The sequence below is a fragment of the Aethina tumida genome, chromosome 7 (assembly GCF_024364675.1).
Source record: "Aethina tumida isolate Nest 87 chromosome 7, icAetTumi1.1, whole genome shotgun sequence".
Taxonomy (NCBI): domain Eukaryota; kingdom Metazoa; phylum Arthropoda; class Insecta; order Coleoptera; family Nitidulidae; genus Aethina; species Aethina tumida.
Genome location: NC_065441.1, coordinates 13,093,298 through 13,121,297, shown reverse-complemented (window position 1 = coordinate 13,121,297; position 28,000 = coordinate 13,093,298). Strand labels below are relative to the sequence as shown.

The 28,000-nt window shown below is 34.7% G+C and overlaps 1 protein-coding gene across 7 annotated transcripts; it reads left to right on the top strand.

The window, feature by feature from the left end:
* Window positions 1-5: 5 nt before the first annotated feature.
* On the top strand, window positions 6-28,000 carry LOC109597767 (spectrin beta chain). 7 transcript variants are annotated; one of them, XM_020013524.2, is made up of 12 exons: window positions 6-162; window positions 13,525-13,683; window positions 17,519-21,654; window positions 21,711-22,667; window positions 22,726-23,528; window positions 23,591-23,807; window positions 24,742-24,919; window positions 25,658-25,747; window positions 25,991-26,131; window positions 26,709-26,973; window positions 27,034-27,213; window positions 27,275-28,000. In XM_020013524.2, the coding sequence occupies exons 2-12, from the start codon at window positions 13,554-13,556 to the stop codon at window positions 27,276-27,278; spliced, it is 7,101 nt and encodes a 2,366-aa protein (XP_019869083.1). In that variant the 5' UTR covers window positions 6-162; window positions 13,525-13,553; the 3' UTR covers window positions 27,279-28,000. The 7 variants fall into 7 exon arrangements, with proteins under 7 accessions (XP_019869083.1, XP_049826119.1, XP_049826120.1 ...); XM_049970161.1 differs by lacking the exon at window positions 6-162 and adding an exon at window positions 8,379-8,553; XM_049970160.1 differs by lacking the exon at window positions 6-162 and adding an exon at window positions 10,375-10,554.

The window sequence follows — 28,000 nt, the reverse complement described above, 5'->3', positions numbered from 1 at the left end:
TTCCAGCGCACGCGCGTCGAGTACTCAAAGTTGGCTGACATGAAGGGCGTTCGTATTTGTGTGTTGTCGGAAAACAAGTGAAAAAAATCAGTGATTATTGTATAAACAATATTTTTTTGGTGCGTCCAGCGTGAACTGTATCTAACATACATCGTGTAAGCGGTGAGTTTCGTTTTAGTTTTACGTATTTGTGTCACTTTTGAGTCGAATTTGAGTGTTTGACCTGAAAATGGCGGCCCCGTAAGGTGTAACCAATGAAATCGGTGATATAATTTCGTTGAAAACAAACGGAAACCCCGGCAAAATAATCGGGAACGTTTGTTGTGGGTGGTGCGGGTTAATTTAATTTTTCCAACCGGAAACACCGGTCGCCGTTGTTATTGGCAATGTTTTTATTCCTTTTGACAGTTAGGCCCTAGTGTCACTGAACTTAAAATTGGCCGAACTCTTATCGGCACTCCACTAAATACTTAGTAGAAAGTCGTCGGCTGTAACAAAAATCTGGGCACTTGGAAACTGGGTAATTATCGATTGAAGTTCCGAAAATCTATTTATAGCTTATGAATGTTTATTGACGGCCCCCAAAAAAATGAAACAGAGCGGCTGTCCGTGACAATATTCAAATAATCGGAATTGGTGATTTTTTGAGTGAGGTGAAAAGTTCATCGTATGATAAAAATAAAATTGATTCCCGACACATTATTTTATTAATAGAAATGATGCGTACGTGAGTCACCGTATTGGGACAAGGCCACTATTTTTTTATTAACTGCATTAGGTAAATACTTCCATGCAAATTTTCCAGTTACACATTTTTATTAACTTGTAAACGCTTCACACGCCTTCACGAATCATATGATTTTATTTGTACGAATTTATCGCGTTAGATAACCCGAATAAAAAAGTGCGAATGTTACATAATAGCGATTATGTCATAAGATCATTATTGTTGTGTAAGTCAGAAATGCTAATGTAAATAAAAAACCTGATGATATCTGATATATATGTTAAATCTGTGGACGTGCTCCATGTAGCCACTCAAGGTCTAATTAGAATCGTTTCGATAAATTAAATGCACCGTCAGACACCTGTTCAAGTTTGGCATGTATTTTATTCGGTGGTTGAGATGACTTAATGAATGGTACCCTTTATTACAGTTTTTAATCGAAAGAAATTGATTAAATTGTCTTCTCTTTGAAACATTCTACTCTGGTCATGGTAAATCTGGTTTTGTAAATCTAAAATCTACAGAAAACAATGGACTAACCATTTCTCATAATGTTTATTCTGTTTTTAAACTGGTTACTAATCGAATAATATTGTATTTGCCTCAATAAGTTTTATATCCTATATACTGCTAAAAAATGATTTACAATAATTAGTTTTAAAAAACCACTTATCTTTTCTGAATCTGTTTTAAAACGTAATTCGTAGCATTCGTAGATCTGGTTTTCAGCGTATTGATTAATTCTTTGGATGCTAAGCCAACATTCACTATGGTTTTTATGGAGTCTTCTATCTAGGTCATCTTCAAGTAATAAAATTCCCAGTTTTTTACGAACTTCCTATTATCAAAAGCTTTTTGTTCACGCAATGTGTTTATCTATGTGAATTTTTGTTTTATTCAAAATTTGTAATTTATTTCCTTAGTCAAACAGTTTGTAAGATATTTCATAAAAGGATATAATATATTTTTTTTTCAGTCACAACTCATTTGAAAATACAAACCACATCCTCTTGTCCCTTATGTAAATAAGGAAATGAATTAATTGGGTTATATAATATCAGAGTGTCTAGTAGAAAAATCTGACGTCGTCTGAATGAACAAAATTTGTAAGGATATATTTCAGTAAAGAAACCATATAACATTTATCTTGTTTAAGATTTAATTTAAGTAGAAATTATTTTGATTTAGGTACAAAATGAATTATGGGAGAAAGAATATAGTGTAATTATTTTAAATAAAATAAAATATTTTAATTGCATGTAATTAGAGGTATACGTTTCCTAATTAACGTAGTATGTGAAACAGTGTTTTGCCAATGTTTTGCAATAACAGACAATAACATTAAAAACATCAAAAACAAATGGTGAAATTTAATACACTTATTTATAAACAACTAAATAAATATACTCTATATAAAATAAAATATTTATTGTATTAATTAATATATTTTTGAACAAACTGCAGCCTTGTTCGATTATTTATTTCTGGTTCCAATGATTTCTTTAATGAGATACTCTTAGTTCATTGAGATAACGTCCGAGTATTGTACTAGACACAGTGATTAATCAATTAATTTATTTTTTATTTGTTTAGAAGACAAGAATGGATTTCGTTTACTGATTCTTCTAACTTGTCTATAAAAGAAGTTATTTTTTATTATTAAAATTATGTGTTTATATTTTTTATAGTGGCTGGACAAAATTTGAATTGAATCATTTTATGAAATATCTTACAAAATGTTTAAATTTTGTGCCATTTCTGTGATTACCACAATATGTAACTTGTGTTTATTTATTAAAAATTACTTATTAATTAATATTATGTTTATGGATGTGTAAATTATAAAACAACAGTCGACTTATCACACACAGTTAACACCAGCGTTGTCTGGTGTTTGTAATTTTAATTTACCCAGCCTTAGTTTGATTAAAATATGTGGTTGTCGACTATAAATCCAATTTAATCTAAAAATACATGGTGAGTCTTGACTTTGTATCCCACGCCAAGCAAATAACTAAATGACATTATCTTCCCTCCAGCAAACAAACACTATAATTTAAAACTGTGACTCGATCAGTTACGTAAAATTATTGTAAATAAGTTTTTAATTATACCAATTTAACTCTGAGACACAGTTAACATCTATTAATTCGGAAACGCACCGAATCATTGTAGGACTAAAATTTTAACGAAGAAACGGAACAAATTCGATGTCGCAACCGGCTAAATTTAAAGCGTAAAGTGCACTCGTCACAATGCATTGCTGGACGATGACGCCGGTCGCAATTGCGACAATTACCATGGCCGGTGTTGTCGCAACAGCGGGGCCCTCCGGTGGGGTTCATGACCCCGTCGAATTACATCACACAGACCGGCCGACGATCGATAGGCGAGGTGCGTTTTTAACTAACTGAACGGAGCCCATGCCGTTTGGGTATTATCGATTTTGATATTAGAGGGATCGTTTGTAGTGTATTGTAAATAGATTATTGTTATATTGAGTTTGTTATTTAAAGTCCACCGGAGGCAAAACAATAAGTGATATTAATATAAAATTTATAATAAGTCGTTTGTTATCGTTCTTATCAGCAATTGTATAATTAAAAAATACGATATGAGAAGGTTCAACTTTTAATTAAAGGTTGTCGAATCACAATTAACGATAAAACTTGCACAATTAGTGAAATCGTACAAAGATTTTATCTTTTTTAGTTGCTAACTTTGGCTAAGTTAACAAATATATAAAAAATAGGTTTTAAATCATTCGTGTTCTGTGTGTATTTTATAAACGTGGTTCAATTTAACTAGGTATTTACAATGTTTATGTTGTAAATTAAAACTTTCACAACTGGAACTAGTTGCGAAATGATAAAAAATAATGTTTCTATAATTGCTTTTTTAAATTATTAACTAATTTAATAAACAGAAAATTGTATCCAAAAAAATTCGTACCATGGATGGAATAATTTGATTCAAAGTAACTCGTCACAACATTTTTTTACAAAAAATATAAATAAATGACAAAATTATATAAGAATATTGTTAATTTAAACTTTCACAATTGGTACAGAGGATTAAATAACTCAAAATAAGATTTCTTCAATTGGTTTTATATAATTGGCTAATTTAGTAAAATTTTCTTTTATTAAATGTGTCATTTACAAAAAATATAAATAAATGACTAAAAATTAAATGAGGATATTGTAAAATTAAACTTTCACAATTGGTGTAGATTAATCAATAATTCAAAATAATATTTCTCCAATTGGTTTAAAATAATTGGCTAATTTAGCAAATAAAAAATTTTGTTGTATAAAATTTGAATTGAGTTGGAAACAATTTGATAAATTTGTTTTTAAGTAACTTGGCACAGTATTATTTACAAAAAATATAAATAAACGACTAAAAATTACATGAGAATATTGTAAAATTAAACTTTGTTTAAATAAATTATATTTTACAAAAATGTGAATTAGCACATGAGCAAAAATAAAACGAGAACATGGCAAACTGGAACATGGAACCACGTGTTTTTTATTTAGAAACTCGTTCTAATAATAAATTATTACGGTCCGCAAATTTATTGATAGGCCACTGAAAATAACAATCATCAATAGAAATGTTTATTTATACACTTGGCTTCGACTTGAAATAATTCGTCACGTTTCGTCGTAAACACAGATCATATTCTATATTGCACCATTCATGTGCTGCAGAAATTGTTTAAACCTACTACTGCAGTACCCTATTTATGGGCGCCAGAATATGTAAATAACAATAAGATTTGTTCTGTAGAAAGGAAATTGACATTTCGATATGTAAATTTGTGGAAACGCTGAATATTCATCGGTTACAATCCAAGAAACGGAGGAGTATTTTTATGAACTGCATTTATGAAGTCGGTCGTGGAATAAAAGTAACATCTGGCGTTGCTATTTGCTGTCATACTTGGCCTAATCAAAACACGCCTGTTTATGCATAAATAATTTATGTTTAACCGATGTTTATTACGTATTTATAGTCATTTCTGTCTAGACTCTGCCATATATGCAATTTTGTTTCAGTCGAGGTGAATTATTGGCACAACCTTGGCCGCAATTGTTTTAATTCAATTAGGGAAAATGTGCCAGGTTATCGGATTACTTGTTTGAATGTCTTTAATAAACTTAATTACTATTAATCTATGCAACGAAGTGGCATAACAAATAAACTGTGACAATTGCAGGAAAATCAAACAAACTGCACTGCACTTACAATATCAATTGTTGGGATAGAACAATCTTTCACTGACTGGGTTATAGTGAGTTTCTAAACCACAATATCCGCTTAGTTTTCTCTAATTCGATGTGAATACTCGTTAGGGGATTAGTTATTATTAATATGATAATTTGCCCAGGAAGTAGAAACAATTCTCGTATCCAATATGAATTACAATAAAAAAAAAAAAATAGTTTGTCGTCACTTCCTTTGCTTTAAACAGTGTAAACAATCGTGTTTATTATTTAACAGTTGCGAGTTTTACACCAGGTGAATAATAAATAGGTGTTAAATGGGACAAATATTATGTGTGGTGATTTCCTTTGAATAGTATTTTAGCGTTTGTAATACATAGTATATGTACTTATTGTCAGATAAGTTATCATATTTTAAGTCTATTTGCTGGAGTGTTTACCTTTTCAAACCATATATATCATTGTGTTCAGAGAAAACACCTTAATCTTACTTAAACATTTTTACTGATTCAAGGGTTTTATTTTCTGTATTTAAAATAACTGTATAAATTCGTATGTTTCCTTTGGTGGGCAATAATAATTCTATAAAGTTCATCAAAATAAACAAGTAAGGTGGTTATTAAATCCTGTTTTAAAGTGAGTTATGTCGTTTACTGCAGTCATTTCGACATGGCGTTATGTGGATCAATATTTTAAGCAATAAAGTGGAATACATTAAGTTCATATTTGCAAATTTATAACTTTCAAACATTGTAAAATATATTTTTTAACTAGAACAGAGAGAGAATGTAATTAACATTATTAAGTGTTGGGGTTTTAATACGTGTATTTGGCAAAGAGAATATGCACAAAAAATATTCTAGTAATAAAATATGTTGAAAATATTGTAAAAAATAGTATTAAATCACTCACTATATTATTATATTAACCAATCAATTTAAATTAGTATAATATTTCAGCTTTTTGCCCCCATTTAATAATAAATTTGAATCATTGTGTGCATAGAAAAATTTTCAATCTTGATTTAACTTCAATAATTATATATAATATTTTGAAAATGTGGAAAATATGTGAATTCTATAAAGCATATGTATAAAAATTAACTGTAAAGTTGTAATTAACCTTTAAAAAGTGAATTGAATCATTTTTACATGACATCATGTAGATCAATATTTTAAGTAATAAAAATGAAATAAAATAATGTCATATATGCAAGTTTCACACATATACCTTTATATTGCAAGAGAAAAATGAATCTAATATTATAATTATATATTTTTTATCTTAACTGATTCCATATTTTAGTTAAGTTAAAAATGTTTTATTTGAGATTTGTATTCATTCATTTTCATTCAAAATGATTTTTGAGGATTTTTTGACCTATATAGAAATTATTTCCAAAACAATAAGAATTTTTTCTTTATTTTATAAAATATATTTATGTTTTTTTCTCTGTTAAAAAGTATCTACATTATAAAAAATACTTATTTCGTTTTCATTTTGATTAATTTTTAAGACGTTCAAGAATTTTTTTGAATTATTGCATATTATTAACTTGTTTGAATGGTATAAATATTTTTTCTTTATTTTATAAAATATAAAGTAGTAAAAAGGGTTATAGTTATACTTCATAGAACGAAAGCAAAGTTGTATTTAACCCTCGTTTTAAAGTGAGTGATGTCATTTCTACATGACATCATATAGATCAATATTTTAAACGATAAAAATGAAATAAAATAAGGTCATATACGCAAATTTCCAACTTTTAAACAATGAAAAATATAACTTCAAATTAAAATTGAAAAATTCGTCTAATATTATTGATAAGCGTTTTAATTTTAATTTTAGTTAAGTTAAATTGTTTTATTGATGTTTTAACACATGTTAAAATATTTGATAAATATATTCATACATAACTAATCAAGTGAATCCCCAAATTTGTTTCATTTAATAATAAATTTATATATTATTGTAATATCTAATTGCATTCAAAAGTTAAGTGAATCTGTTTTTTTTTGGGTTGATATTTAAAATAATTATATAAAATTGCATGTTCAAACACGTGTTTCCTTTTAGTGAGGAATACGAATTTTATGTTCATCAAAATAAAATAAAAGGTTGTTATTTAACCTCGTTTTAAATTGAGTTACGTTTGTTTCTTGCAGTCATTTGTATATGACATGTAGATCAATATTTTCAGCGATAAAAATGGAACAAATTAGTAGTATTGCAATATCAAATGGTTTTAATCTTAACTGATTCAATATTGTAGTTAAGATAAATTGTTTTAATTGAGGTTTTAATAGGTGATATTATAAATGACAAACATATACGTAAAAAATATTCAAGTAAATTTCAATCTATTGTTTCATTTAATGATAAATTTAAGTGTCAGTTTGTACATATAAAACCACTGGAAAGTAATATTGGAAAGTAAGTGATAATTCTTATCAATTTTGTATTATTTTGAGTGAATTTTATGATGTTTTTATTAGGACACATTTTTTTAAATAGAAAATTAATGCAATTTCTTTTGATTATATGATAAAATTTTGGTAACACAAAATATTTATATTTAATCTTTTACTTGAAGTATTTTAATTAACGTTTTAGTGCTTTAATTAATGTTCAAAATATCACCTCAAAAATAAATATTTTGTTATAAAATAACATTAAAGATGGAAATATGTTTCAAACTGAGATTAAACCAAAAATATTTCAATAAATTATCTATTATCTTTATATCTGATTATTTATTAAGCCAGCAATTAAAACTTGAATGTTTTGCAAATATTTGCACTTCGCGGTGTTTTAAAAGCTGGAAACTTTTAGGGTTTCTGCACCGACTATGAGCACACTTCAAAGTAAACGTTAATTCCCTCATTATCCTCGAGTTCGCCACGTCTTTAGCTGGCGAACCCGAAAGCGCAATCAACCAACCTGTCGAAAGGTCGCCGGCCCCTTTTTCCACTTGACCTTCCGCCCCTTTTGTGCGGTACATGTGCCTTAATTGAATATCGGCGCATTTCATTACAGAGGGGTGTATTTTAAACTTAGGTCAGGGTCACATATCGTACCCCTTTATTTAATTGTATCGCTACAATGTCGGCAGCTGTGCCCAACAGTAACTTCATAAATCAATTGCTAAGAGTTAAAATTAGTTTGTGGAAGTTCAAAAATTCTTCACCCCTTTAACCTTGAGAGTGGATCGCTTCGCGTTTCCGGCGTTGTGGGATTATTAGGTGCAGGGAACCCAGACTGCTGAAATCCGCAGGAACTGGGTCAACGGGCAACAAACTGGCGGCGAGTGTGGCGAATGCCGCCGCGCCTCGCATCGCCGCACTGGCGAGATACGAACGAACGAGACGAGAGGATGTGTTGACGATACGCGATTGCGGACTTCGTCCGCCATCCACCACGCCGACTCCGTTCTTCAGTTTTCAAGTTATCGGTTATCTCCTTCGGGGTGTTCGTGCAGTTTCACCCTTATTCATCGGCTTGTGGGGGATAAGACCAGTTAACGTAGAGACCTCGTTGATTCTGTATAATGGAAAGTGGATATTTGTGTGGTTATTTAAAAGTACCAATGAAAAGGTAAAAGGTTAGAGATTCAATTAGTTTAAAATGTTGATATTTAGGATTTAAAATATTTATTTAATAATAGTTTAAACTTTTTTCTTCTTTAAAATTTTAAGTAGCAATCAAATTTATTAAAATAATTATTATAAACTTAAAAATAAACGAAAAATCGTAAGACTTTTAGACTTAATAAAATATTCATAATTTAAGGTTGGTTACATATTTGTTTATAATTCAGTAATTCATTTTTTTACGTTTGTACATCATAAAAATTTGTTTATATTTACATTTTTCTTTCTTTTTAATCGTTTACAAATAATGAAAACACATCTATTAATAGCACTTCAAAGTAAACATATATGTTTATACATTTTTTGTTACGTTTCTGAAATTGTTGAATTTCTCTTTATTCCAGTTGAAAAAAAGTCTTAATAATCCCAACCATTTTATGTTCCATTATATACATGTTTCTTTGATAAATATGTGATATATGATATTTTATTTGATATTTTACAAAATATATTTCTTTAATAAAAAGGATTTTACTTAAAAAGAATTTGAAATTTTTTGACCCATATAAAATTTATTTTCTCTACATAATAAACGATGTAAATTATTAAAATTATTTCTTTATTTTGATTCTAATTAATTTTTAAAACTATAGATTTTTTGTTCTACAAAATATATATCTCTAATAAAAAGGATTTTATTTAACAAAAAATTAAAACAATTGTACATTATTCATTCATTTGCATTCGAAATAATTTTTAAGGCTTTCTTAAAATTTTTTGACCTATATAAAATTATTTTCTAAAACTACAAAGAATTTGTTCGTTACTTTATAAAATATATTTCTATTTTCTCTGTTAAAAAGTATCTACATGATAAAAAATAAAAATTATTATACATTATTTGTTCATTTATATTTTAATTAATTTTTAAATTATAAAGATTTTGTTGTTGTTTTACAAAATATATTTTTCTAATAAAAAGGATTTTATTGAACAAGAAATTGAAATTATGGTACATCATTTATACATTTTCATTCTAAATAATTTTTCAAGTTTTCTTGAAATTTTTTACACTATATAAAATTATTTTCAAAACAAAAATTTATTTCTGTTTTCTCTATAAAATAGTATCTACATGATAAAAAATAAAAATATCGTATATTTGTTTATTTTCATTCTAATTAATTTTTAAGACCTGAATTTTTTTATCTTATATAGAATTATTTTTAAAACCATAAAGATTATTTCGTTATTTTTTATATATTTTTTTTTAATTGTTAAGAAACTAAAATTAAACTATAAATTAATTAAAACAGTTGTTCCCATTATTCATTCATTTTCATTCCATTTGCTGTTTGAGTCGTTCTTTTGACCTTCAAACTAAGTATTTTTATCCCCAAATCATATTTCCTTATATTAATCTAAACACTAATTGCTAAAACATATATCCTTATAACGAGAAAATTAGAATCCCCAATTAGTGTGTTAATCGGTCGAAGCACTGCGGTGCTCCTTCCCATTGCCAAAAAAACTAAACCGCCTCCGACACATTCACCGTGTTTCCCGACCATGCGACGGGACCGGGTGCCAAAGCCGGTCGCAATCAATACCTCGCCGCCTCGCGGTCATATGTTCCTGCTCCTCCCCCGGTACCCGTACCCCTCTCCTCCTCCTCCTCCTCCTCCATCCATAGCCGGGGCTGCGCCACCGCGGAACCACACCGTTCCCGTACCGATCGAAGCACCACCGCCGCCGTCGTCGTCGTCGCCGTTGCGTGTGTGTCTGTGTGCGGCAACGGAGAGAGCGGTAGGTCAGGCGTCTGGACGCCCGGCGTCGTCTGTGTTCCCGTGGCTCCCGTTCGGTGATCGATCCTCCGGCTTTATCCCGCAGGCGAAGTGGTTTCTCCCTGTTGCACTGGCACGAGTTTTGCACACGCAGTGTGGTTGTTTCTGTGGGATTTTTGGTGGTTCATGTGCGGGATGAGTGGAGGGTTTTTCGTTTGTCGGTGAGTGGGGTTTACTGTCTTTGTTTGAGTTGAAGGAAACAACTTAAAATGTAACGTACAAATATGATATGTTAAGTATCTGAGTTACAAGTACCCAGATAAAGGAGACAAAAGCTTAAATAAATCATTACGTCGCAATCAAATTATCTATATGAAGTTCTATTTGTAGATATATTAAAAGATTATTCTAAATTTTACAAGTATGGTATAATATTAGACCAAAGATTTAAATAAATAATTTATAAAAGTACTTACATAGTTGTGTAGTTACAGCATAGACTTGTTCGTCATGATAATGTTCTCTCTAATGTTCAACTCCAATTATAACTAATAAATATGACAATAAAAAAACCTAATAGCCACAATAAACGCAAGATTCGTTTAAATTTAATGGAAACAATTTCACGAGGACTCGCTAAAACCATTTTTGTACCATACTTAGAGTAATTTCATAATATTCAGGAATAAAAACAATTGTTTATAGCAGTAAAAGCCTTTTAAGTAACTACAATTTTTACTTATTTTAATATTGTTATTTTTAAAATATTCTCAGGATATCATTAAAAGCTGTATTTTATTATTTAATAAATTTATTCACTAAAATTGAAATAATTCTCAAAAAGAAAAAGTCAGTTTGATTAATTAATTAAAGAAAAAACTATTATTCTAAAAAATCAACAAACACAACAATATTATGAGCTCAAATAAATAAGAAATTAAAATAATAGAGTTATCAGTTAATCAAAAATCTTTTAAAATATAATAATCTTTAAGTTGGCTGCTAAAATATACAGAGAGTTTAAAATACAAAAATTATTAAGGTTTCAAGTTAGCCAAATTTGTATTTGATCCATTTTATTTACAAATTGCTTAATTAGACAATAAATACTTCATAACAATTAGAAAAATGAACGTCATTAATTGTGAACCATGAATGCCATCATATAATTACAGAGGTTGGTTAAATATCTCTGAAGTTATTAATTTTGGGTAACTATGGGGGACAATTACATCAATAAAAAGTTGATTAATTCCATTTTGACTACGTAAAAACATACAGGATGCTCTTTTTCAATTATTCTTGATTTTTATACAAATTGGTTTACAAATTACTTATTACACATCAAATATTTATAATAGAAAAATCAAGAAGTCGGTTAAATATTTCTGTAATTATTAATTTTGGTTATTTTTAGCGACCCATTATATAAAATAAAATGTTGTTTAATTTCAATTTGGCTATGTAAAAATATACAGGATGTAATATATTATTACATTTAAAATACATTACCGTTCAGTTTGTCTTGCTTTTTTATCTATTTTGTTTACAAATTACTTAATCAGGGAACAAATACTTTGTAGGTTGGTTATATATCACTGAACTTAATTAGTTCTGTGTACATAAAGATACATTGATTAATTACTATTCGACTATGTAAAAACAAAATAAAAAATATTGTTTTAAGTTAGTCTAATTTGCCCTAAATTTTCTAAAGCAATTTGTTAATAAATATACAGTGTGTCTTATTTGAAATATCGAAGGACAAATACAAAATGATTATTATTTATACACTTTGTGCATATGCCAAAAAAGTTTGTTGAAAATTGTGGTTCCACAAAATGTTCCAAGGATAAATGTCCGCTGTACGCACCGCTATTTTAGCTCCATTACACAAATTATCAACTCTTCAATTCGTTGGTCCAATTGCCTAGCGAGTAACCGAGGTCACTTCCTATAATTGCAGCCAATAACCCTCCCGTCCAGCCGGAAGTTACATCAGGTCGTTACGGGACGATCATTTTTCCCAAATTATCCACCTCCTACATTCGTCGTTGTCAATTAAAATCGAAGAACACTGCGGCATTTTTGATTTCACGGTCGGTCGACGTAAACTTTAATCCGAGACTTTGTGTATCTCGTGACGTGGCGTTTCGCACGCATCTCTAAAAATAATGTTCCGTCTAACAACGTGCGAAATGTGCCGAGAAATTTTTGTTAAATTGGCCCCGACCACATGAAAAAATTACAAGATTAATTCATTGCCAATAGAGTACGAGGCGGTTCAGTCCCGTTTCAAGTTTGCTTTGTTACAATATTGTTGTTTACTGACTAGTTTTAGACACCGTTTGATTTCGACTTATTAATAGAATTAAGGCGTGTAAGTAACTAACGAATTTTTGTCTGTACTTTGCAATCAGCGCTTATCTGACGGCGTGAAGTCGTATCTGGCTCTGCAAAAATTGTATGGAACACGTTCAAAGGAATAGAGATGACCTAAATAAGTAAAATGTCCCAAGTTTGTTTTATTGCCAATGCCGCAGCGTCGGTTTGGACAACGGAAAAAGTCCAATTGGCAGAACAGTCTCCAAAGCATCCAGGTTGATAAAACAACCCAGCACAATTTAAAACGTTCAGTACTTCTTGTAAACAGTGCATCGGTATTTTGTGGTTTAATTACTGGAAATATTGTGAGTAAGTTGTGTTGGGTCTCTGGAACACTCGTGCTTAAAAATAATTATGCAGACACCATTACATCAGAGCAAATTAGCGTAATGGGTTATAAAGATAACGTAACTATAAATAGACATTTCGCATAATTTAGTTATATTTTATGACGGTCATGGAAAAAATGTATTACATACAAGCAGAACAGTAGTTTCTGCTGTTCAAGTTTCATGAAAGTGAATGAAAAGATGCTAAATAAGAAATTAACAAGAATTCAATTAGCCGCTACATTCCCGAGTAATTTATATCCCACATTGGCCTTAATCTAGTTTAATACGCGTAATTGAGTTAACAAGTTAACCTGACGTTTAGGTGTGGGCTGGTTTTTATTAAATGTATGGTAATTTGTGTTTCTTCGTTCGATGCCCCGTAAATCATTAACATTAATTACTGGTTGTTGGTTTTGAATTATGTGTATCATATGATGAAATTATTTGTAATAATTTGATTTCTTTTTGTTGCAGGTAGCCAGCTCTGCTGGTAAAATACCAAAATGACAACAGACATAAGTATCGTAAGGTGGGATCCCACCTTACAGCAGGAGATCGTGGACGATTACGAGTATGACGGTGGAAATTCATCCTCCAGGCTGTTCGAAAGGTCTCGTATCAAGGCCTTAGCTGGTAAGCGTTTTATATTAATGTCTTTTCTTTAAAAGGATCTTCTCGATAAATTGTGATAAATGATGTCAGTTATTTATAACACTGGTTTTCATGAAGAAACTAGTTGGAAATGAAGGATGAGAACTGAAGCACTGCCTTATATTGCTTTTTGTATATTTGTGCTGTAACTAAATCAATAAAACATTTTCTTATATATATACAAGGACACTATCGCTCATATTTAGAGACACAGATTAAAAAACATAATCATTTTATAAAAGAACGATTTCTTTTTAATTTAAATTAATTTTACAATTATTACATTTCATGAAGTCTCTCACTGAAATTTGCTTCCATCAGCTCAGCAAAGAGCTGGTCCATTTCATTTTGAAATCCTCTAAATCTATCTCTCAATCTTTCATTTTTATAGTAGTCCATCATTTGGGTTAATGGCACGTAAACCCTTTTCATAAATGTTTAGTTCTTCCTGAATTGAACCACTATCGTAATATAGTCGTGTGTATATTCTGAATAATGAAAATATATTTTATTTTATTGAATACAAAAAAAAAATTCACAGACAATGAATATATAGTGCAAAATTATTTTATTTTATTTAATTAATTTAAGTAGTATAATGTTCTTTTTCTGTTAAATGATTGTTCATCAAATGATTGGTAATGAATTGATAATTAATTAAATGTTTCCTAATGACTTTTGAATGGAATTTAGAAATAGAGCAAATTTCAATGAAACAACAACAGGCCATTATTTTTCTTGAGATTTATATAAATATTGCTTTTTTGGGGTAATTTCTTAATTTGTATGAATGAAAGACCATTTTAATTAATAATTTATTTCTACACACATATATGTAGGATAAAATATATATACTAATATTCCTCATAATATATAGATTTATTTTTGGCATTTTTGTGCAGGGTCATTATTTTTTAACAGTATATGTCTTCTTGTTTCATATTTTTCTTTCAACTGAATATTCTCAGCTCAGCCAAGAGCTAGTCCATTTCATACTCTGTATTCTCTAAATCTTTCTCCCAATCTTCCATTTTTTACGTAAACACTTTTCATAAATGTTTGGTTCTTCCTGAATTGAACCACTGTCGTAATATAGTTGTTAATTTCTGTCTGCAAGGAAGAAAATTCGGATAAAAATATTCTTGCTGAAGACATCTTTTCTGATTTTGCGATATTGCGATTGGTAATAATGATTGACTTTTATTTTTCACACTTCTAACTGTTGTTAATTGTACCTGACATTTTACCAGTGTGTTACAATAAATTAATATGCAAAAAACTTACTAGGAGTACAAAAAATTCACAAACAATGGAATGTATAGCGCGAAATTATTTTATTTTATTTCACTTCTGTCACAAAACCTACGAAATATAATATTCTTTTTCTGTTAAATGATTATTTCCTAATTAGTTAGTTATGCGGCAGACCAGTATTTGATTTGCAATTTATAAAAATATTGCTTTTTTGTGAAAATTTCTTAAAATGTAAAATAGTGTAATTGATTCAAATGAGGTTAATGCAAAACACAGAGAAGCTTTTGAAATGATTGCAAACAATTAAAATTGCACCAAAAGTACATTTACAGTGGACAGTGAAAAACAATTAAAATTCCATGTAACGAGTTAAATTAATAAATGTATTGTCATTTTATACCATCCATGAATGTCACTTATTTGCTTGATATTTTTATATCCTATTATTATCTATTTATTGAATATCAGAAACTACATAACTGATAACAATAGAGATAAATCAATTGAAAACCAACTCTGTGAAACCCAGTTTTGAAAATTTCTTACTTTGTTATTGATTATTGTTGAATTCTCTTGGTTTCTCGTAGTAAACAGTATTTATTTGTATCTGTGTGTTCTTATCTGCGACCACTATCTAGTTATTCCTTATCACTCCAGTTATTTCCTTTTCTGCCTAGTCGCATGCTCATTAATCGGTGTCGTGTGTGAGTTTTAATAACGGTGCGTGAACTTTTTACTGTGCTCTGTGATTCTTAATTGACTTATGCATTGATTTTAAAGTAAAAATGCACGACAAAATCAATATAGAACAAGTCTATTACGACAATGTTGTACGTGATCTCAGAGGTAACACCATAATATTTATATTTTCCTTAAACATTCAAAGGGTCACTCGATAATAACGAAATTTTTAATTAAAACCCCGAAAATTCATCAATGAAATCGTTTCAACTTCATTTCCACTTTGACCTTTTCCTCCGGAATCAATATCCGACTGAATTTCGTGATGAAAACTGTATAATTTTTGGGCTTCGGTTTTATTTTGCGGCGTTGACGTCACGTCACAGTAATTTCGTGTCGTTGCGGCGTCCGCGGCGCTCCGGCGAACGGTACACGGAGGTTTTTTTACGGTTCGCCCGTTTTATGGGCGGTTCGTGTCCCCAATCAACGGTGCATGGCGCATTGTTGTTATTTACTATTAATATTTTTTTTTGGTACACGGCTTTCTGTTTAAAACCCGGTTTGAACTCGTATTTTTTGGTCTATTGACGAATTTACTGTTGGTTCTAAGAAACTGTTGTCTAATAAGCACACAAAAGGAAAAAAATATAAATTCTGTTCTTATATTTCATTTTTTAAATTTAATTCTAATCCAAAAATGGAACAGTGTTTTATATAAAAGTAATAAATCAAAATGTAAATAGATAGTAAATTTATATTTAAAATTATTGATATTAATAAAATAATAAATAAATCAACTTTATAAATTTTTTAATGTAAAATAATTTAAAATATATGTTTATTTTTAAAATTATAACATTACTTTTTACAATGTAATTTTCCAGTATTCTTGTTTCGTGAGTAAAACTATAACTATATTTATATAAATAATAAAATAAAATTTAATGAACTTAAACAGAGTTTTTTATTTTTGTCAATAAAAAAAAAGAATTAAAATATTATATTAATTACAATTTAAGTTTCTTTAATAATATAATGATTTTTTTTAATTTTTAGAAATTACCGGTAAATAATTTATATAATTAAAATTTATTGGATTTATTTTATATTTTGGTAATTGTTTAGAATAATCGCAGCTCCACCTATTTTCAGCCACAAAAAAAATAGAAAAATTAAAAGTTAGACAATTTTGTTAAGTTTAGGTCTAATACTGAACTTTTGTCCTATGTTAATATTTTATTGCCATTTCTTCTTAAATAATCAGCCTCTTATCTAGATTTGATTTATGGAATGATCATAGGATATTGTGATAATTTGTTATTTATTTTTATATATGTACATATATACAAAATTGATAGTTTGAATAATTCTAATATTCTTCACAATATATCGATTTTTTTACAGGGTTAACATTTTTAACAGTATATATCTTCTTGTTTCATATATTTCTTTCAGTTGGATAATTTCCCGGACAACAAGTCTCTCACGGAAATTTGCTTTCACCAGCTCAGCCAAGAGCTGGTCCATTTCATCTTGAAAGTCGAGCTCTGTATCCTGTAAATCTATCTCCCAATCTTCCATTTTTCTATACTAGTCCATCACTTGGGTTAATGCCATATAAACCCTTCTTCCTGAATTATATAGTTGTGGATTTCATTCTGCAAGGAAGAAAATTCAGATAAAAATATTCTAGCTGAATACTTCTTTTCTGCTTTTGGAATGTTGCGATTGGTAATAATGACGATATTTGACATTTATCTGCTATTTCATTATATATAAAAAACTATAATTACAAAAAAATTACAATTATTAATCAAAGATCCAAACAAACAGCTATATTTAGTTAATTTTATTCTAAAATTGTTATCAACTTCCCTTTCAGACGAGAGAGAAAGTGTGCAGAAGAAAACCTTCCAGAAATGGGTGAACTCGCACCTGGTGCGCGTGAACTCGCGCATCACCGACCTGTACGTGGACATGCGCGACGGCAAGAACCTAATCAAACTGCTCGAGGTCCTGTCCGGCGAACGACTTCCCCGTCCGACCAAAGGCAAGATGCGTATCCACTGCCTGGAAAACGTCGACAAGGCGTTGCAGTTCCTGCGAGAGCAACGCGTCCACTTGGAAAACATGGGTTCGCACGATATCGTCGACGGCAACCCCAGACTTTCGCTAGGTTTGATCTGGACCATCATTTTGAGGTTCCAAATTCAAGACATCACGATAGAGGAGACCGATAATCAAGAGACTAAGTCCGCCAAGGATGCTTTGTTGTTGTGGTGCCAGATGAAGACGGCCGGTTATCAGAACGTGAACGTCAGAAACTTCACGACCTCGTGGAGGGACGGTTTGGCGTTCAACGCTCTAATCCACAAGCACAGGCCCGACCTGATACAGTTCGAAAAACTGTCCAAATCCAACCCCATCCATAACTTAAATAATGCGTTTAACGTTGCTGAAGACAAATTAGGACTCACCAAACTGTTAGACGCAGAAGATGTGTTCGTAGAACAACCCGATGAGAAATCCATCATCACATACGTAGTAACTTATTACCATTACTTCAGCAAAATGAAGCAGGAGACGGTACAAGGAAAGAGAATTGGCAAAGTAGTAGGAATTGCCATGGAAAACGACAGAATGATCAAAGAGTACGAATCACTCACCAGTGACCTACTGGCATGGATTGAATCCACCATTAGGTCTTTGGGTGAAAGAGAGTTCGCCAACAGCTTGACCGGTGTGCAACAACAACTAGGTCAATTCAACAACTACAGAACAGTGGAGAAACCACCCAAGTTCGTGGAGAAAGGCAACCTTGAAATCTTACTCTTCACCCTTCAATCAAAGATGAGGGCGAACAATCAAAGACCGTACACCCCCAAAGAAGGCAAAATGATTTCAGACATCAACAAAGCGTGGGAACGCTTAGAGAAAGCGGAACACGAACGTGAATTGGCGCTGAGAGAAGAGCTGATCCGCCAGGAGAAACTGGAACAGCTCGCCGCCAGATTCAACAGAAAGGCCTCGATGAGGGAGACCTGGTTGAGCGAAAACCAGCGACTCGTCTCCCAGGACAACTTCGGTCAAGATTTGGCTGCCGTCGAAGCCGCCGCCAAGAAACATGAGGCCATCGAAACCGATATCTTCGCCTACGAAGAACGAGTACAAGCTGTGGTGGCCGTCGCAGCCGAGCTCGAAGCCGAAAACTACCACGATATGGAGCGTATCAACGCCCGTAAAGACAATGTGCTACGCCTATGGAATTACCTATTGGAATTGCTACGCGCCAGAAGGAAGAGGCTGGACCTCTCCCTACAACTACAACAGAACTTCCAGGAAATGTTCCACATTTTAGATGCCATGGAAGAATTGAAAGCACGCTTACTCACAGACGACTACGGCAAGCATTTGATGGGTGTGGAAGATCTTTTGCAGAAACACAATTTGCTTGAGGCCGATATCAACATATTGGGAGATAGAGTGAAAGCAGTCGACAGCCAGTCGCAAAGATTTGTGGATACTGAAGGTGAAGGTGGTTATAAGCCTTGCGATCCAGCATTGGTGCTCGAACGTGTGCAACAACTCAAAGAAGCTTACGCCCAATTAGTCCAATTGGCCGTCGAACGTCGCTCACGACTTGAGGAAAGCCGAAAGTTATGGCAGTTCTACTGGGATATGGCCGACGAAGACAACTGGATCAAGGAAAAGGAACAGATTGTTTCAACATCCGACATTGGTCACGACTTGACCACCGTAAATTTGTTGTTGAGCAAACACAAGATCCTCGAGAACGAGATCGCCGCTCACGAACCACAGCTCAACTCTGCCACCAATGTGGGCGAAGAGTTGGTTAACTCTGGTCACTTCGGTGCCGAGAAGATCCAAGAAAGGCTGAACGAGATTCGCGACGCATGGAAGCACCTCCTAGACTTGACATCATACAGAAGGAAACGTTTGGAGGAAGCTGTCGATTATCATCAGCTTCTGGCTGACGCTGACGATGTTGATATTTGGATGTTGGATACATTGAGAGTTGTGTCGAGCGAAGACGTAGGACGTGACGAAAGCAACGCTCAAAGTCTGCTGAAGAAACATAAAGACGTCACGGAGGAATTGAAGAACTACTCCAGCGTAATTGATTCTTTACATCAACAAGCAGAGGCCTTAGGACCAGATGTAGCTAACCCCGAGGAAGTATCCAAGAGATTAACTGCCATCGACAACAGATACAAGGAACTTCTCGAGATGGCCAAGCTCAGAAAACAGCGTCTCCTCGACGCTCTGTCCTTGTACAAATTACTATCAGAAAGCGATGGTGTCGAGCAATGGATAAGCGAAAAGGACCGTATGCTCCAGACCATGATCCCAGCCAGAGACATCGAAGATGTAGAAATAATGAAGCACCGTTACGATGGTTTCGAAAAGGAGATGAACTCCAATGCTTCCAGAGTAGCTGTAGTTAACCAACTAGCTAGGCAATTGTTGCACGTAGAACATCCAGATAGTGAACAAATCACCGCCAGACAGAATCAACTGAATCAGAAATGGTCGGAATTGAGGGAGAAAGCAGAAAGCAAGCGTGAAGAACTCAACTCCGCCCACGGTGTGCAGACCTTCCACATTGAATGCAGAGAGACAACCACGTGGATCGAGGATAAGATCAGAATTCTACAGAGCACTGACTCCTTGGAGATGGACTTGACAGGCATCATGACGTTGCAACGTCGTTTGTCTGGTATGGAACGTGATTTGGCTGCCATCCAAGCCAAACTCAACTCTTTGGAAAAAGAGGCTCAAAGCATCGAAGCAGAACACCCCGAAGAAGCTGCCGTCATCAGGAAGAGGATTGAGGAAATCCAAATCATCTGGGAACGCCTCACCCTTATGCTCAAAGAACGCGATTCCAAATTGGAAGAAGCTGGAGACTTGCACAGATTTTTGCGCGACTTGGACCATTTCCAAGCGTGGTTGACCAAGACACAAAAAGACATTGCCTCAGAGGATGTGGCTAATTCGTTGGCTGAAGCAGAGAAATTGCTTTCTCAACACCAAGCCATTCGTGAAGAGATTGATAACTACACAGACGATTACAAGAAGATGATGGAGTATGGTGAAAAGATCACAGCTGATCCTACCACACAGGACGATCCTCAGTACATGTTCTTGAGGGAACGTCTAAAGGCCTTAAAAGATGGTTGGGATGAGATTCAACAGATGTGGGAAAACAGAGCTCAACTGTTGTCGGAATCTTTGAGTTTGCAACTTATCAACCGCGATGCCAGACAAGCCGAAGTTATCCTCAGCCAACAAGAGCACACTTTGGCCAAGGATGAGACTCCAACCACATTAGAACAGGCGGAGAACCAATTGAAACGTCATGAAGCTTTCTTGGCAACCATGGAAGCCAACGACGACAAAATCAACGGTGTTATCCAGTTCTCTCAGAAACTTTGCGGCGAAGGCCACTTCGCAGCCGATAAGATTGCTAAGAGGGCGGACAACATTGACGAGCGTAGAAATGCCAATAAAGAGAAAGCTGTCGCTCTCATGGAACGTCTTCGCGACCAACTGGAACTCCAACAATTCCTGCGTGACTGCGACGAGCTCCAGGAATGGATCCAAGAGAAACACATCACAGCCCAGGACGAGACATACAGATCCGCCAAAACGATCCACTCGAAATGGACCAGACATCAAGCATGCGAAGCCGAGATTGCCGCCAACAAAGAACGTCTTCACAATTTACAAAAAGCCGGAGAAGAATTGGCAAAAGAAAAGCCAGAGTACGATAATGTCATCAAGCCCAAGATCGAGGAACTGGCTGATCAGTTCGACGTATTGGAACAGACCACCAAGGAAAAGGGTGAACGCCTCTTCGATGCCAACCGCGAAGTGCTCATTCACCAGACCTGCGATGATATTGATTCGTGGATGAACGACTTAGAAAAACAAATCGAATCCGACGACACTGGCTCGGATCTTGCGTCCGTCAACATCCTCATGCAAAAACAACAGGTAAACAAATAATCTTGTACCCATATTTTTGGTTCTAATACAATATACTTTTGCAGATGATCGAGACACAAATGGCTGTAAAGGCTCGCCAAGTGGACGAGCTGGAGAAACAGACCAAACACTTGGAAACTGCGGCCCCAGACAAGGACATGAACGAAATCAAGGTGAAGAAGACGAAGGTCGAACAGCGCTTCCAACAGCTAAAGGAACCACTCATCGAACGCCAGCGCCTCCTCGAGAAAAAGAAGGAGGCGTTGCAGTTCAGACGCGACGTCGAGGACGAACTGTTATGGATCGCCGAAAAGATGCCGCAGGCTTCCTCCACCGAATACGGCAACGGATTGTTCCAGGTCCACACTCTGATCAAAAAAAATCAATCCTTGCGTACCGAGATCGATAATCACGAACCGAGAATCAACACCGTTTGCAACAACGGTCAGAAATTGATTGACGAGGGTCATGAGGACTCGAGCGAGTTCGGCAGATTGATCAGCGACTTGCAGAAGGCCTGGCAGGAGCTCAAGGACGCCATTGAAACCAGAAGGGACAACCTGTTGAGGAACGAAAGAGCCCAACAATACTTGTTCGATGCCAACGAAGCCGAGAGCTGGATGAGTGAACAAGAACTTTACATGATGGTGGAAGACAGAGGCAAAGATGAAACATCAGCCCGCAACTTTATGAAGAAACATGAAAGTTTGGAGGCCGCCGTCGAGTCTTACGCCGAGACCATCCGTGCTCTTGGCGAAACTGTCAGGGCGTTGACTGCCGAGGGTCATCCTCTGGCCGAACAAGTCGCCGTCAAGCAATCACAATTGGACAAGTTGTACGCCGGTTTGAAGGATCTTGCCGGTGAGCGCAGGGCCAAGTTGGATGAAGCCTTGCAGCTGTTCCTGTTGAACAGGGACGTGGGCGACTTAGAACAATGGATCGCCGACAGGGAGGTTGTCGCCTCATCTCACGAACTTGGCCAGGACTACGATCACGTGACGCTGTTGTGGGAGAGATTCCAGGTAAGAATTTTTGCCCAATACTTGATGTGTATAATAACATATTAATTTATTAATCCAGGAATTCGCACACGACACGAATACGATCGGAACGGAGCGGGTGAATGCTGTGAACGCAACCGCTGACGAATTAATCGCCGCCGGACACTCAGACTCGGCAACCATCGCCGAATGGAAAGACCAATTGAATGAGGCCTGGCAGGATCTGCTGGAACTCATCGAGACCCGCTCTCAGATGCTTCTGGCTTCAAGAGAGTTGCACAAATTCTTCCACGACTGCAAGGACGTACTTAGCAGAATCGTCGAGAAACAAGTGTCGATTAGCGACGAATTGGGTCGCGACGCTGGCAGCGTGAGCGCCCTCCAAAGGAAGCACCAGAACTTCCTTCAGGATTTGCAGACTCTGCAAAGTCAGGTGCAACAAATCCAAGCCGAGTCGGAGAAACTGCAGGCCAGCTATGCCGGCGACAAAGCCAAGGAGATCACCAACAGGGAACAGGACGTTGTGTCCGCGTGGCACAAACTGCAAAACCTCTGCGAGCTGCGTCGCAGCAAGTTGGCCGACACCGGTGATTTGTTCAAGTTCTTCAACTTGGTGCGCACTCTGATGCAATGGATGGACGACTTGATCAGACAGATGAACACGACGGAAAAACCGAGGGATGTCAGTGGCGTAGAACTTCTGATGAACAACCACCAGAGCTTGCGCTCGGAGATCGATGCCAGAAACGACAACTTCACCGCGTGCATTTCATTAGGCAAGGAACTGTTGGAGAGGAATCACTATGCCAGTGCTGAAATCAAGGACAAATTGGTGGCGCTCAACGCCCACAGGACTTCCGTCCAAACTCGATGGGAGGAAAGGTAAAACGCAACTTATAATTATTAATCTTGCATTTTGCTAAGTATATTTATTTAATGTCTAGATGGGAGAACTTACAACTCATCCTGGAAGTGTACCAATTCGCACGAGATGCTGCCGTGGCTGAAGCCTGGCTTATTGCCCAAGAACCTTATCTGATGAGCACCGAATTGGGACACACAATCGACGACGTCGAGAACCTCATCAAGAGGCACGAGGCGTTCGAAAAGTCGGCCGCCGCACAAGAGGAGAGATTTAGTGCTCTCGAAAGGCTGACAACGGTAAGAAAGATGATTTTGGGTTTTTTGATGTCGGGGGTTTTCTAGAGGTGGTAGTTCTGTATTTGTTTTTGGAATCACTTTTACTTTTGCATGTTTTATTTCACATCTTGATATTAATTTTCACCTAAATACTCAAATTTATTTTTAAAAATATTGCACACACTTTAATAAATTTAGTTGTCTTTCAAGTAATAAATAGTGAGATTAATTTTAAATTGTATCAAAGAAATTAGAAATTGTTCACTTTGTGGTGCATGTGTTGTCTTGTGCTTGTAATGTTTTTGCACGGTGTTTGTAGTTAGAAACAGGTGATGGTTACATTAAACACTCGCACGATGTTCTCAACGACTTCTCGCAAGCGGAGGAACATACTCCCGTCATTTACGTTCATGAACTACCGAAGCTGCCCAAATATCGCCAACTGACCCCGGAATACACTCGAGATTTGGTCCACGCAATTGTCCGCGACGTCGACAAGTTTTACAAGCCCCGTTTACATTGCCGCAGACGGTTTACCTTAAACGGCGTCGAAAAATATTATCCCAGTAAAAATGAGGAGATGAGAAAACAGATAAGTTTTGTGCATAAAAATGCACGTCCGGGACGGAGAGGTAGTTTGAAAAAACAACGTTGGTCCCGCATTTCACAGACCGATTTCAAAAGCGACAAGTACCTGTCGCAGGATTTTATCGCAGCTGAATGCTACGCTATTTATTTAGAGGAGTGTACCGGGGTCAAGACAGGTTTGAACACGTTCAATCGAAAGAGGGTGAGTACTTGCACTGGCACGCTTGGATCTTTATCCGCATGATACAGTTCGACTCGCATGGCTTTCGTAATCGATTTGATTTAGTGCATGTCACGATAAAAGTGTAAGAATTACGCCGAAAATTGATCAGGAAACGAATGCTGAGATTTTTGTTGGGTGTTGCAGTTTGAGCTTAGAGAATTGAAGAGGCGACAGGAAGAAGAGGAGGCACTGAAACGAGCGCAACGAGAAAAAGAAGAGGCCGAACGATTGGCAGCTTTGGCGGCCGCCCAACCCGAGCCTGAACAGGCGCCGAGTGACAGGCCGGATTCGGCCGGAGCCATCGCCGTAGAGGAAAGACCAGGTGCGTACCTTCCTTATATTAGTAACATTTCATCATTTAAAATTAAAAATTATGAGATTGCTGTGCGACTCTTCATGGAGTATATTTCGGTTACTTTGATTAAATCTAATCATCTTGCATAATTAATTCATGCAGCGGGAAGTGGACAAAGGTCTTCTTTAAAAGCTGCATCTCCAACTGGTGAAGGTAATCTGTCACATTTGTATTCATTATACTCCCGTGTCAATCTAAATATGTTGTTAATAAAATACACATAATTGGTATTGACTTGAAAACTCTTGACAATCTCCTTTAACAACTAATAAAGTTTAATATTGGTGCTGGTTCCTATTGCTTCATTTAATATTTGCACATTGTATAGTTTTATGCACATGTTTATGAAATAAATGGATTAATATGTAATTTATCTATATGAACATCCTAATGTATATTTTTTATCACATGTATTAAATAAAGTTTACTAGGTTTAGGTTATATATAGGATCAGGTACATTTAACAACTTTTCAGATTTTCAATTTAATATTTAATCATTTCTGTTAACAAACATTAAGAAAGGTAAGTATCTGAATCTTTTGCATGACGACGCTTTTCCTGCTTTTGCTTCGAATTAACTCATGAAATTATATAACCCGACAGAAAATCACACATAAATTAACATAAGAACTAAGAATTTAAATTTATTGATTGCATTTTCGCATGAATATGTATTTTTCTAATGCATGAGCATGTTTATGTAGTGCATGGGCCGACGAGTCAAGAGCAACGTAAGACCTTACCAAGTACCGTTCAGAGAAAACAGGAACAGACACCACCACGCGCACAAACGCGTAAGTAATCGCTGATTTTGAATCAAATGCTTTATATAGGAGAAATAATCATTATTCAAAAATATTTAGTTGGTAATTTCACATCTGTTGACGTATAATAATGATTATTGTTATTTTTGTTACTATTTGCGCCTCGGGTGCCACTGCCGCATGTTTCTGTACGTCCATCCGTTTCGGGTGCTGTATGTTGTCCCACTTTTATCATTTGTGTGTGTTTTTGTCGTTCCGCTGGCGATATTGTAGTGTCGCGAGCCGAGGAGAAGTCCAAACGCAAGGATCGCTCTCGCAGTAAGAGTCCGTTTAGGAGCTTCCGGTGGAAGAAGTCGCCGAAAACGTCATCCGGCGCAGTTAGTGACGATGAGGGTGCCGCATCGGCCGCTCAAGGTATTCATGGTGTTCACGGTGATGGTGGGAATGATCCGTAAATGGAGAACAAGATTAAGATCACTATTTTATTTTAAAAATCAGTATTATGTCGGAGCAAATTAGACAAAATTGACTCTAAAGAAATATTACACATGAAGATGTGTAGTATTTCTTTACAGTCTTGTTAGTCAAGCTTGCCATTTTTGAGTGGCTCTCTCTAAATAAAAAAAATAATAATAATTCAGTGCAATGTCTGAAATCCGCAGATATTTTAAGAAAAGTTATTCTGCAGCAAAAGAAGTTTTAAGAATCATATTATCATGGTTTAATAAGTTGATATTGATTTTGTTCACCATTAAATAAAAAGCTGTAAGTAAGTCCTAAACATAAACCTGAATAAAGTGCCGTTATTTATATTTTTAAAATGTTGCAATGTTGCTTGCTTTGATTTTTTACGTAGATAATGTCGTAAAACTTGTATGTGTAAGTTTAAATCGAGCAATAGTTGAAACCAGCTAGAATCGCCATATATAGGAGTATTGTCCCCGTCCAAAAAACCTGTGCTAAACAACTAACGCTTACTCCCAATAATTAGAACGCGCCAGCCCTGGCGACAAGGAAGTATTCGAGGGCAACTTGGTGAGGAAACACGAATGGGAGAGCACGACCGTTAAGGCTTCCAATAGGTCCTGGGATAAGGTGTACGTCGTACTCAAAGGCAACGAGCTAACCTTCTACAAAGACAATAAATCCGCAAAATCGACGCCAGATCAGCAGTTCAAGGAGCCACTGAACCTGCAAGGTGCCACCGTGGAGATCGCCAAGGATTACAAGAAGAAGAAGCATGTATTCAGACTGAAGTACGTTATTTAAATTATTCTTTTTTTCAGTACTACATTTTTTTATTTTTTTTTTTACAGATTGAGTAATGGAGGAGAATTCCTATTCCAAGCACACGACGACGCCGAAATGAACACATGGATTTCCCACATCAGTACACACACTGATTCCGATTCTTCTGGCCCCTCTCGCTCGCAGACACTGCCTGCGTCTGCACAAGAGAAGGACAAACGACGCAGCTTCTTTACCCTTAAGAAAACGTGAGTTGCACAAACTGTGATCAAGTAATTTTAATTAATAACATGTCTTTCTTTGTTGTAGATAAATCTGTGCTACTTTAATTGAAAAATCCGTATCTTTACGCTTTACCTGAAAGGATGTAAATCCAATCTCCTTTGCCCTTCTTTTTTATATTTAGCATATTTAATATATTATATTTTTCATAGTAGTTGCACATTTATAGTAATTTTAATGTATAGAACCCGCAGAAGTATTAGATGTAAATAGTGTCGATGGACGAACTTTTATAATTAATAAAGTCCGTGGATCGTTTGCGATATCTTACAGAATAAGAATTTTTACAATTTATACTAGACGTGCTTGAAACCCGGACATGTTTACATCTGATGGTTCTGCTCGATTAAATATAAATGTATAGTAATATATTATGTGATTAAAATTATAATATTTAAAACTGGGGCACAATAACAAAATGATACTCCCCTTGTATGCCAGCCAGTGTTTCGACGAATAATTTATTGATGAAAAGTTGACTGTAATTGTCCCCCTGTAACCCGTAAAATAATTGATATTTACAAATATTAAAAACCCTGTTGGCAGTTTTTAGTCTGCCCACAAATTTGTATCCTCTTTAATATTTATCTTGTGTTGCAATAATTTTTATTTAAGAGATTGCTTTGCTTAGCAAAGGTCAAAGGTGACAAGTCAATTTTTTTAAATCTAATTTTTGTAATTTATGGTTACTTTACATACAATGTGTGCTTTCAAAAATGGAGTTATATAAAATAAATATTGTTTTTAGTAATA

What these genes read in the sequence shown, in the direction of transcription:
- LOC109597767 (XM_020013524.2), top strand. Translation starts at nt 13,554, where the DNA reads ATGACAACAGACATAAGTATCGTAAGGTGGGATCCCACCTTACAGCAG. An exon ending in TCCTCATGCAAAAACAACAG is followed by an intron (nt 21,655 to 21,710) that starts GTAAACAAATAA and finishes ATACTTTTGCAG; the next exon opens with ATGATCGAGACACAAATGGC. An exon ending in AAGCATGTATTCAGACTGAA is followed by an intron (nt 26,974 to 27,033) that starts GTACGTTATTTA and finishes TTTTTTTTACAG; the next exon opens with ATTGAGTAATGGAGGAGAAT.